At 39.2% G+C, this 13436-nt stretch overlaps 1 protein-coding gene across 4 annotated transcripts in view; it reads left to right on the forward strand.

Annotated features, from left to right (window-relative positions):
• The window catches only part of magixa (MAGI family member, X-linked a), a 66534-nt gene that overhangs the window by 46788 nt on the left and 6310 nt on the right, over window positions 1-13436 (forward strand). For 3 of the 4 annotated variants that reach the window (XM_060882356.1, XM_060882353.1, XM_060882354.1), the window contains exons 13-16: window positions 10550-10750; window positions 11373-11449; window positions 12687-12833; window positions 13059-13197. In XM_060882356.1, coding sequence (XP_060738339.1) covers window positions 10550-10750; window positions 11373-11449; window positions 12687-12833; window positions 13059-13197 — 564 coding nt within the window. The remainder of the gene's footprint in view (window positions 1-10549; window positions 10751-11372; window positions 11450-12686; window positions 12834-13058; window positions 13198-13436) is intronic. The other variant, XM_060882355.1, reaches the window with a different exon arrangement.

The raw sequence follows: 13436 nt of genomic DNA on the forward strand, positions 1-13436 counted from the left end.
ATTTTAAAACTGGTTGTCATCTCTACAATGTGTATAATATGAAGTTTTACCCTGTGTTGAAGTGGTACCACGTACAGGATGTCCCCCAAGTTGTGCCCAGAGGACTATAGTGCACAACCCTGTAACCTATACAGTAAGTGGTAGTGTGAAAATGGATAGACACATGAATTGGAATTGACGTCTCCTTCCAAATGATTTCAAATGATTCTGACACATTTCAGCGAGGTTCTTAATTATAATCTTATAGAAATAATATACCTAATAGAAATCACGAAGGAATTTGCTAGATAGATTAGACTGACTAATTCTGTATAGAAACTAGGGCTAGCCAGTGAAAATATTCCTGCTTTATTTCACTCACTCAGAACAGGAAAAACCAACAAGCCAAGCAAACCACTCCTAAATCTACTCCTTTCACATTCTTTTGTTTTTCATAAAACACAGCATGGTGTTTATTTATTTAATTTTTTATTTTTACAAACCCTTCAAGTGTTATGATTCATAAAATAGTGCGACATGCATGGACCAGAATAACTTAATTAGCAAACTAATCATGATTTCATTCAGAGTTGAAGCTTATGTATGTGAAGGGAGGACGTGGATGAATCCGTTTCACCATGTTGTGCGAGCTGAGGTCATGTTTCGCAATGCTTTAATAAAGTGCACCATCATGAGGAGGCATAAGCATATCTCTGGGTGTTTTGACATCATCTGGTATGACCTCATTCCTGCAAAGGTTAAGTTGTTATGCAGATTATCCAGTGTGGTGCTCCTAGATATGTGGTGTGTATGTGTATGTAGCAGAGGATTCATAGGTCCATTTTTTATTTTACATTGCTGTACTGAAGGTTGTGGGTTCAGATCTGTGGGGTCCTTAAGAGAGGCATTTATTCATCACCTGCTGATCTGTGTGTGTGCGTGTGTGTGTGTGTGTGAGAAACTTCCTGAGATCATAAGAGGACAAAACCTTGAGGGGAACTTCATCCTCATTTGGCTGATATTAGACTATAAATAATGTAAATGTAAATAATGTCTTTTCTACAACAGTTTGTAGTTAAGTGGAACTAAGCAACCAAGAGGAACTAGCAGGTCAGCGCAAGACCCGACACTAATTCCTTCCTGCCGAAGTGTCTAAATGTTCGCTGATGAAGACCAGAGCATAAAGCTGACCCAGGAGCTACACACAGAATGGTGTGTAAACAACATCCTGTGTTCAGAGAGTCTGCTTGCTGAAACACCTTGTTGATGAGAGAGATCAGAGGATCAGATCATCAGCTTCAGATTCTTGTTCTCTGACAGGAGTGGAGTTGTTTGTGTTGCTTTGTGCCGTTGTAATCCATCCACCTCAAAGTTGGATGTGTTCTTTGTTCTTGAGTTACTTTTCTGCTCAATGAGGTTGTAATGAGTGATTCATTGAATTACTACAGGCTTCCTTTCAGCCCAGAACAGTTCTCCTCTGATCTCTCTCATCAACAAGGTGTGTTAACCTGCGAACTCTATTCACACAGGATCTTTTTTCACAACATACTGTGTAAACTTTATTAAATGTTGTTTGTGAAAATCCTTGAGTGGAACCCAGTGTGTGGACTTTTGCTGTTGTAACTCATCCACCTCAAGGTTCTTTGCTTTCTTTTTCTTTTTGCTGTATCCTTCCTGCCAGTTTGAACCAATCTGGTCATTTTTCTTTGACCTCTCTTATCAAGAAGTCAACTGTCTTTCAACTCTAGAGACTGTTGTGTGTTAAAATCCCAGGAGCTTAACAGTTTCTAAAATTCTCCACGTCGGTGGTGTCCCATGTGAGCATTAACTGAAGCTCTTATCCTGTATCTGCAAGATTTTATGCTTCATTCTGTTACCACATTATGTATAAGATTAGATTCTGTCGATAAATGTAGATAAAAGCATCTGTCGAATGAATAAATAGTTCTAAAATTAGCATAGCTAAATTGCAATCTCCTATAGGAATTTAGCCACATTATAGGAAATAGCAATTTATCTTGATTAGGTCATTATTTTTGTGCCAGTTGGACATTACGTTCCGATATTATGACTGATGTGAAAGCAGATATGCAGTAAGTGGCAAGGTTGCTTTACTGTATCACTCCTATATCCTCATATATCATGTTATTTTACTTAGCATGCTGTCACATTACTGTATCTGTTTTCTGCTTTCTGTCATGCTCGATTTCTCTCCCCTCACCACACACTCATACACACAGGTATATAAACACATGCTTGACTTGACTGTATCATTGCTTTTCTCTTTAGGTCGATCTTTTCTGGACATACCTGCTTAATGTTAAATCTCACTCTCCTTTTTAAACCAAACACATAAATATCCTCAGCTATGCCTCTCCCTGCTATCTACCTCTGTTCCTCCCACCCCGCGTCTCTCTCTCTCTCGCTCTCGCTCTCGCTCCCTCCCTCATTTCTCCCCCCTCAACTCAGTTTGCACACTTTTACCCATTCCCCATCTCTCAGTTGCACTTGCACAGTGTAACAGTGTGTACTGCCTCTCTCTCTCTGCTCGAAGAGAAATAGCAACAGACATTTCATTCTCTCTCCTTCTGGAACTTTATGTACCGTTAATCCTCGGTGGTTAGCGCTCTTCAGATTTGAACTCTTCGAACATCTCATCAAAACACCATGTTGGAGCGACTGCAGTCTGCCATGAAATCTGTCAAGGACTCTAAACGTAAATACTCCACTAATGTTCATTTTCTGACTAGGTTTTTATAGATGCAAGGTTTTTTTTTTTCTCTTATTAGATAGTAGATTTTTGCTCAGCATTTTCCTGTGTGTATAGTCTGCGCACATGTTGGCATGAGAATTTTGGGATGTGTACACACCATAGATTTGCTTGTTGTCTGTGTGTAGAGAAGCGTTGTGCTGTACAAGGCACCACTATTGTTACAATGATCCGTGTCCCTTTGATTTCAGCCCAGCTCTAATTGTGCAGCGATGCTGAACCCGAACTGAATACCTGAAATATTTCCAGCTGCCTCTTATAGTCATGAATGGCCTAATTCTTTGCCCCTGCATCAGAGAGGGATTTAAGCTCTTTTATTAAACCATGCTGATTTCAGAATTTCTCATAAACAGGCGGTCAGAGTTTCTCACACTTTAGCATTAGTTAAGCATTTAGCATTTAGGTTAATGAAGACAATTAGTTATCTACCATAACACCGAGGAGACGAAGAGATTATTTGTTTGGCAAAACCACAGCAATAAAAAACATAAACAATTATTAAAATGAGTGGAAAGAAAGAAACACTGGACCCTAAAAATCTAAAATGCCTCTTTAATAGTTACCTCTTGACCAGGCTTCATGTAAAACTTGGCAGCGTACAAGCTTGTATGTCTCGTGTGTGTTTTGAAAGGTAAATCATTAACAGAAAAAGGCAAGAGTCTTATGATCCATTAGGCATTTTAGCAGTCACGCTAACTTTAAATGGATTGATTTATTATGTTTAAGAATGGGTTCACCACAAATGGTTTGCAAAGAAAAGAACAAATCCCGAGCTCCTTTTCATGGCTTAGATTACAGTATTCACACATTGTCTGTATCCTTTCAAGAGCTGGCAGTTAAATGTAATACATACAAGACAAGTTTGAACAGCTTATCAAGTTGTGTGTTCATGTGCACATGGTCTTGTTTAAAGAGAATGTTCCTATAAACAGTCCCCACAGAACATCTTGTTTGGCTGTATCTGGTGTTGCAGAAGCAGGAGAGTTCTCCGTTCGCCTTAGAGTAATGGACATAACAGTTGCTGTATATCTTCAGTGACTTAAAACACAAGAATCAAATGAGTACAGTATGTTCACAGGTCACAGATGTGTAGTATTACTAGATGTCTTAGGCTCTGTACTTGAAAGAATAGTTGCATTTGGTGAAATATTATTCAGATGGTTAAATTTTCTGCCTCTGTTTCCCCAGGGGAGAGAGTGAGTGTGTTGTGCGTGTGTGTACAGTATGTGTGTGTGTGAGACAACACTATGGGGACAATAATTAGATTACACAGACAGGTATCCGTTTGAATGATTGTTATATTCTTTTCTTCTGTTATATTTTGTAGCCTTATTTTGTTATATTAATTGTATCAGGTACTCAGTTGAAAAAATATTTTTTAACTATATTTAACTACAGTACGTGTTTGGAAATAGCTGGTCTCAGTGGCCCACTAACACCAACCAACCTACCATCTGCTGTAGCCTGTCAATTCAGCCAGTTACTCCTCTTAAATGAGCATTCAGACATTTTAGCTCAAGAAGCATGTTTCAGGGGTTTGGATTTCGAAGAACTATTGAAGGTTGTGATATTCTGAGTTTACCTTCTCATTAAGTCACTGACTACACTTTGAAACACAATGTACATATACAGTAAACACACAGTCAAGGAAGACAATCCAGCGAGACAGATAAGTAGCCTGTGGCTCTGTAGTAGCTCAGTAGTTTAAGCATGTGACCATGTGACCACCTGATCCACATTACACAGACATGATTTCAGAACAGAGGATGAACTTAGTGGGGATTTATAATGACTAGATTTTGCAGCATCAGTAAAGACCCAAGAATGCACTGTATAGTACAGATCAGATATAATGCAACTCAAACTGTACTGGAGAACACTCAACTGTCCACTTTTACACACAACCTCGCTTTCAGTGCACACTGAAAAGCATTTAATGTAGGTCTCATCTTGCTTGTTTCACAACAAGGAACATATACGTACTTGAAAGTCATCACTTGAAAAGAACATGAATGATTCTCTACATCCACCTTCACATTCACAAGTTCTACTTGTGTATGTAGTTCTACTGTAATCACCGTTCCTTATCCATGTGAGACATTTGTATAATCTTCATTCTGCTTTAAACGCCACCGTGTGGAAAAATCTACAAAATATTTGAACATGGTAAGACTCTGTCAGCTCAGAGGAAACCTAGCCAAGCCTCCATGCCATATAAACAGGTTGAATGCCCTGAATAATAAACATAAATGACTTCGCTGCAAACAAGAAACAGGTCGCAGATTTTAAGGTCGTTTGATTAAATGCCAGGAAAAGCATCAGAACATTGTTGCTGAAGAGCTTTGAAATTTCACTCCATTGTTTCTCAGATCTGCAGGAGTTTCTGATTGTTTAGTTTTTCTGATATTTTTGGAGTTTGCAAGTGTTTGAACTTTTCTTTGATCTGGAACATGCGGGTATGCTTATTACGAGTCCTAAAAGATCGTAGTGTTTATGAATATTTTAGGAAAAGTATTTGCTCCTTGTGGTACGCTGGTTAGATTGTTGTACAGTAAAATAAAGTAGATTTGGCACATTGCCTACCCTAAAGTATAGATGTTTTTCTTGTACCATGCACCAGCACTACCCATCTTGTAAAAAGTAGACTAAAACACACCTCCACTTATGTACAAATACTCCTTTAACTTTACATCATAGCAAGTTCTCCTAGCTAAATCTCAGACTTGTAACTGTAATACCTCGGTAGATGTCTTTTGGGGTAAAGGGGCAGTGCTTTAGGAATAGGGGGGCATAGAAGCCTTTATTATTGCCACATATACTTTACAGCTCAGTGGAATTCTTTTCTTCACATATCCCAACTGAGGGTTGGGGTCAGAGTGCTGGGGCAGCTATGATACAGTGCCTGGAGCAGGGATGGTTGAGGGCCTTGCTCAAGTACCCAACAGTGACAGCTTGGCAGTGCTGGGGCTTGAACCCTGATCATCCAATCAACAACCCAGAGCCTTAACCACTTGAGCCACCACTTCCCACACCCTTTATAAAGCTATGTAGCTCTGTAAAAGCTGGGCTAGTGCTAATTTTAGACAATGGGTTCCTATTGATACTCTTATTACTCTTCCATACTCTAATTGTAGATACCACTTCAATTCGTCCATCATAAATCCAGTCATACTTATGTTCCTGATAGAGCTAGAGATGGACAATATAAAGTACAGTAATGAATAATGTACAGTATATAAATAAAGAAAGTATAAAACTGAATAACTGCTGTGCTTCAGTTCAGTGCTTTAGTTTACGTTTAGGTAAATTAGCTACTGTTACAATAATGACCAGTTATATGGTTTTTAAGTACTCTTTGAAATAGCTAACAGTCTGCTGCCATTTCACACATCTCTGGAAAACACTTGAAAAACAAAGCATTAAGTGATAAGTTGTGTACATATTGCTAGATAACTACAGTAGTTTGCCGAACACTGTGTTCCTCTAGAGGCTTTCAGATGTGCCTCACCACAGTCACAACCAATAAATATTGAGATTGAGATCACTTTTTAAAATATGATAATAAATGACTATTTCACTATTAAAATATTATTTTATGTTATTGAATAAAAATCTGTAAAGCCCATAAAAAGTAGGCCAAACTTGTGAGCGGTACAACCCTTAATGAATAATGAACTTAACATAGGTATTTGACATGAATAATATATGAATATTATCAATAATAGACAGTGTGTTGAATAATGTAGATTTTGGTCAGAGTGTTGAGAGAAGCAGACGACTTTTCAAACTTTCCCTACTGAGCAAACACTTCCTAATGTCATGATAAGCCCCTGATCGTCAGTACAAAAAAAGATGAAGCTGTTTCTCCAGAAGGAGTTAGTAGGTGTATCTTATTTCCATGTTTTAATCCACAAAATGATCACCATCTGGTAGTTTCATTAGGTTGCGATATGTAATAGAATAAAAACAGGTGGCTTTTTTATACATGGGATTTTATACCTAGTGTCCAGTCCTAGCATCCAAGTGCTTATATTTAATGGTCTTCAATTTATTACTTCTAAAAATAGATAGTTAAATCCGATAAGGGATTTTTTTTTGGGTTAATATAGCGTTCTATAGCTATAATAAAGAAATGCCCCATCTGCTCTTGTATTGAGCCTGCTCTTGTATTGCTCTTGTCTTGTGATCTAGCTTGATGTAAGCAATAGGTTATTCCAATTCCAAAAAAAATCACACTATGAAAGCAATTTTGCTGTAGACAATATCACTGATTTCACAAACGATGAAACATAGTGGGGGGGGCACGGTGGCTTAGTGGTTAGCACGTTCGTCTGACACCTCCAGGTTGGGGGTTCGATTCCCGCCTCCGCCTTGTGTGTGTGGAGTTTGCATCTTCTCCCCGTGCCTCGGGGGTTTCCTCCGGGTACTCCGGTTTCCTCCCCCGGTCCAAAGACATGCATGGTAGGTTGATTGGCATCTCTGGAAAATTGTCCGTAGTGTGTGATTGCGTGAGTGAATGAGAGTGTGTGTGTGTGCCCTGCGATGGGTTGGCACTCCGTCCAGGGTGTATCCTGCCTTGATGCCTGATGACGCCTGAGATAGGCACAGGCTCCCCGTGACCCGAGGTAGTTCGGATAAACGGTAGAAAATGAATGAATGAATGAATGAATGAAACATAGTGTATGATGGTAAACACAAATCATTCCCTTGTAAATGGTACAGGAATTATACTGCTTAAACTAAATGTCTTTAGTGATGTGATACTATTTCGTTATGTCTGCTGAGAAGACATAACACAAACTCTCCTGTGTTGCAGTACATGTTGTGTTGTGTTGGTTAAAGCATATACATGTGCAAATGGCTTGTGTGAATCATGCAGACTGCTTTACGTTTTAGTTAACGATATGAACAATATCTATATTTTACTGGGTTGTAGTGATCGAGTCCTAATTTAAACATGGGAAAATGATTGTACTATCTACAACTCTTTTAGTTCTATCTACTGACCACTGCGGAAGGGGAACACACTATTTGTGTAAAAAATGTACCAAACTTTATTGCTAATCAAACTTCTACAGTATTTGCTAAATTTCAAATAGCACAGATTCATAATTAAATTAAATCAGTTGAAGGTTGATGTCTCTCTTGGGCTCACTTTGCTGCAGTCAGGTATTGTTTATGTACAAGCAGATCAATCACACCAAATCAAGTAATCATTCAGCTTTGCAGCCGGGACTCTGCTGGTTATGGGATACAACATATGCTACAATAGAGTACAGGGGAAAAAATGTCGTGTTTTTGTAGATGGCAGCAGTGTAAGATTGAAAAATCATGACATTTGTTTGAGTCCTTGCTGTTTGGTGATCTTCTTAATGTTCTGTTTGCTTGGGATTTGGAACCTTGCAGCTTTGTGCTTCTGGTAACCTAAGGGTCAGTTTTAACTATCAAAGTGTGTCGCTGGTTCTTTGTAAACATTTGAGTGATCAGGGCAATGGTCCGAGGTTACCAGGTCAGCACACAGATTAGAGGGAGCAAAGCTCTTGGTTGGAGAGCATTAGGCAGGATACTTTTTACATAGTAGGGATGTCCTGTGGGAGGGAGTGAGGATACCTCATCAATGTAGAATATTCATATTGTATAATACATCATTAAGAATGGCCTGGAAGGCAGAGGGGTATTGGTGTATTACTTCTTACATATAAAGATGAACCCTACAGATTCAGCAAGCTGCTGTTCCCTTACTGCAAAGCCTGAGAGATATATTGGGATTGTCATTTCTTGGGTGGTTTCTAGACTATGTACACATGTGTTGACTACATATGAGGCAATCTCTCTGTTATTTCATATTTAGCCCATAACTTTCTTGTGTTATGGGTAAATTGGACCATGTTGCAAACCATATGAAGAGGACAGATAAATGGAGGGGTCCGGTTTCTCTGGGTTTTTGAGTTTTGCCTTTAACAAAACCAAGACTGCTAAATGTTACTCAAAAATGTAAGCCAGGTGAACAGCAGGCAGGCTTAACTAAACATGACCTAATCAGCAGTCTGGAATCAGTTTATGGTGACATTCAAAATTCTGGAGCGATGAAAGTCCTGGTTATTTAAAGCGAGTAGTGTGACTGCGAGTAGTTAAGTTTTATTAGTAATCGGGTGACTTTACAGTGTGAGAGGAGCTTAAATGGGGGTAATATGTAGAGGATGCAGGCTCTGAAGCACAGGAGTTGGAATTTTAGAAGTCAACCTCAGTCACATAACTGCCATTAAGCCTCTTGCGTGGCACAGCAGGAAAGTGTTCGTCCTATCTTCAGGAGAGGATTTGGTGTCTGGCCATATGATGCTGGATTGTTATTTGGTATTTAGGATCTAATTAAAAATGTTTTCTGGATATCGTGATATATTGTACACTGGGGTCTGAAAGTCTCAACCCATAACTAAGAACTGATAAATGTATCAAAAACTAAATCACTAACTTATTAACATTTCAGCGATGACTAACTTATTAAACGGACAAATTTGGGTGCTATTAATTATTTAAGAGTTAATTTTCAATTCCTAAATGTTGATGAATAACTAAATTGTGTTTCTGTTGGGGTTCTGGGACATTGTACTTGACTGGAGGTTTTTGGATCCTTCTCTAGGTCTTCTCCTTCTGAATTGAGCTTCTCGTCTTAAGACTAAATAAAGGTGTTAATACTTGTGGGTATGCTTGAGTTTCTATTTTATTTTCATACAGCTTTTCACCGGCAGGTTAAATTAGTTGGCCTGACGCAGGAACGTGAGAACTGATTAATCACTACACTACATTGTGCCAACACCTGTCTGAGACGTTGTGTTACACGATCACACTTCTCACTTGTTCCCTCTCAAAAGAAGAACTGAATGGATAATTCGGATCAAGTTCTCACCAGCCTCACACTCTTGCTGCATTGGCACCAACTTATAAATATGGCAAAAATGCAACCTACAGCACACAAGACTCTGCTGGATATTTAGCTTCTTCACACACAAATTTACTATTGTGGTGTGCAAGCAGTGAGTATGAGTTGTGTTGTGATCCAGTTGCTGTGAATTCAAGGGTCACTTCATGACATAATCAGACGCAGCCTGCATTCTATTATTAAATCTTTCATCAATTATTAGCAGCGCTGTCACTTTGTGTGGCCTCTTTGGTGGTTGATGGAACTATTTTGGACCACCTTTGCTTAATATCGATTATGTATGCATGTCCTCACAGAATGAAAGATGGAGACTGCAACAGATCCTTTAACCCCCTTATGTTCTAGTCTGTGCTTAGCGGTGCATGTCGCATTGAGCCAGGTCAAGAGTGCAAAAGAAAAGATGGAGGGGATGTGACTGGCACTAACGTCAGCTCTTTTTCTGAAGATTATTACTCTTAGGTTAAAAAAACTGAACTCTTGTACTAATTTTAGGAGTTTTATATGCATATTATAGGTAAGGTTTTATATTGCAAAAATTAGTTTGCAGTATTAACTTTTGTGTTGCACTGTACTGCAATAATACATTACTAATGCTCTGTACTCTGTATAACAGCCAAACTGAAAAAATAATATATTTGCTCTAAAAAAATACAATCTAACAATAGTCTTGTCATTTTGTCTCCTATTTAAAGGGCTTTCAGAATTCAGACTGATATGTGTCCTTTAAAAGCATGTTAAATGAAAGACTATGTCACCGTACACACTGTGCACTTTGGCACACTAATTGGGGATTTTGTCTCCCTCTCTCTCTCTCTCTCTCTCTCTCTCTCTCTCTCTCCCTTCTCCCTCTCTCTCTCCAGCATCGTCGCTGTTCTCTCACAGGTTTGTGACCGTGCGAAGGGGCAGTCCAGCAGCACGCAGCGGTCAGATCCAGCAGGGTGATCATCTGGAGGCAGTTGAGGGCCGCTCTGTGCTCACACTGCCTCACAGAGATCTGGCGCAGATCCTGCGGCGAGCAGGCAACACACTCCGCCTCACCATCATCCCACGCGCCAACAACAGTATGCTTATTCCTCTTGTTCTGTTCGATACTAGATCAATACTGTCCAGTGCTCATGGGAAACAGGGGCTTCTCTGATTAGCAATGACCTTATCGGTTTAACAGCTTATCTTTGTTTTCCTGGAAGTTTAATCTTGATTTTTTTTTTTTTAAGTAAACACACAAATGTAAAGAATGGAATTAGAATCAGTTTTTAGAATCACAAATTACAAAAATCTGTTATTTTTAATCATTTATTTCATTGTGTTCAGGTAAAAATGGCCCAATCTGTGAAAAATGTCTATAAACATGTTCACTGGGGAAATTAAACTACCTCCTGTGTCTGGAAACAGTTCTTTCTGCTGTGCTTTGTGTCTGATTTGAACTTTAAAATGGGTTGTCTTGTCCCAAAAAGACCAAAAGTGAAACCCTGAACACAAGTAATGGTTTGTCACTGGCAAGGTTTGCCCTGTTACAGCTAATATTTGTACTTCGTGTTACCTTATTTATAATTTATGTGACTCAATGCAGCTTCTTTTTGTAGAACAGTGTGTCCTCCAGAGGGCACCAGTGCATCATTTGTTCATTTTTTTTTCTTTCTTGTGACATTGCTTTTTTTTTTCTTCTTCTTCTTTCTCTCTTAGATGCCTCCAACCTGACAGAGTATACAGACTTTGATGCAGAAAGCAAGTTAAGAAAAGGGCACATAACCAGACAAAAGGTGACTTTCATATGAGCTTAATATAAACCAAAGGATCATAAATATATTCTTTTATAATGCAGCATGAATGTCATTTCAGTCAGCGAGGTACCTAGCAACCAGAGAGGGAAAAAATGGAATCACATTTTTTAGACTTCAAGCATAACTCATATTGGGTTAGAGACTATATATATTACAGATTGATTAACAACAGACATATATTTTATAACATGCAATCACGCAGACATCTTGACATGACAAATGACATGACCTGCTCACATGCCTCACTGATTACTTTCACAATTAGTAACGCTGTTAAAGTTCCTGTTTCTGTGTTTAGTTGTCAAGCTTTTATCGTGCATCACCTTTATTGTGCTAAATATCTTGTGTGTTTGGTATCACGTTGCTCTCGGCCTCATTTTTGCTTTTGTTCGTTCCCATGACAGGATTCTTGTTTCTATTTTTGTTTCTGGTATTTGTATTTCCTTTAATAAAAATACACCCTGTACTTGGATCTTCCTCGTGTAACTACCTTCTTAAAGTCAGGCTGTTTCTCAATTCCCAATCAAATCAAATGATTTTAAGCTGTTTTAACTCTGCACTTTATTAGACACTCTATATGGGCAAAGGTTTTCAGACAGCTGAACATCACACCTATATGTGGGTCTTCTTCAAAATGTAATTTGTGTTGTTACAATTTTCCTTCACTGGGACATAGAGGCGTGAACCTCTTACAGAATGACATTGTCCCTGTACACAATGCGAGGTCCATAAAGAAGTTGAAGTGGAAGAACTCGAGGGTTCTGCACAGAGCACTGACCGCAACCAAAATGAACAGCTTTTGGGATGAGCTGAAAAGTAGATCAAACCCCAAGTATGGTTAAAACGTCATTTTAACCATATATAGCTGACACAGTAAATAGTGAAATAAAACAACGTTTCTCCAGGACCATGGTACTACATAAAACAGCATAAAGCTGCATAAACAACACAGCTGTGGACTTAAAAGAAAGTTGTCCACCTTGCAGCAGTGTTTGACCTGACTAATGCTCCTGTCGCCACCACAACACAACAAAATCTAATGGAGCTGTTTTTATAGATGTTATTACAACAGCAAAGATGGCAGTAAATATGGAATGGGATTTAAAAAGCACATATGGGTGTGATGGTCAGGGGTTTTGTTCACGCTTTCTTTCCAATTCTCTCTCTCTCTCTCTCTCTCTCTCTCTCTCTCTCTCTCTCTGTCCATTTCTTTCAGCAGGACCCTCGGTATTACAGTGTGGATCTGGACAGAGGCCCGACAGGTTTTGGCTTCAGTTTAAGAGGGGGCAGTGAGTACAACATGGGACTGTATGTGTTGGGGCTAATGGAAGGAGGACCAGCATCTCGCAGCCAAAAAATACAGGTAAACGTTTACACACACACATTCAAAATCCTTTCTGACACGTTCTGTACACATCGTTATATACCACATTCTTAACACAACCTGGAGCATAAGACACCTCAAAATACAGTAAATTCTTCCAATATAATCCAGCACAGCATAGCATGGCTTACCTTTGTGGCAGGTGGTGTTTGCTCGTTAATTTGCTCAGTAAATTGTTCAGTAAGGCCTGTCATGTCGATTTAGGTGAGTGATCAGCTGGTGGAGATTAATGGGGACAGCACAGCAGGCATGACGCATAGCCAAGCCGTGGAACAGATACGCAAAGGAGGACACCGCATCCACCTGGTCCTGAAGAGAGGAAATGGATATGTACCAGACTACGGTAAGGAGAAAGGGACATGTAGGTATTGCTCTTGGTATTTCAGTACTCTTCTTTTGGTCTTAGCGTGTGTAGAGGGAATCTCTCTGTTCACTTCCAGCACGATGGGCAACTTTCTGTTCACCTTTTCCTAACTATGCTTTGGGATTTTTCTTCTTTGTCTTGTCTGTTTTTTGTCCCCCCTCTTTTTTTTTTTCCCTATCGGTCTTCCATGCGGCTGTCATCCACCCTCCCCCTTCTCT

The sequence above is a fragment of the Tachysurus vachellii genome, chromosome 11 (genome assembly GCF_030014155.1).
Source record: "Tachysurus vachellii isolate PV-2020 chromosome 11, HZAU_Pvac_v1, whole genome shotgun sequence".
NCBI classification, from domain to species: domain Eukaryota; kingdom Metazoa; phylum Chordata; class Actinopteri; order Siluriformes; family Bagridae; genus Tachysurus; species Tachysurus vachellii.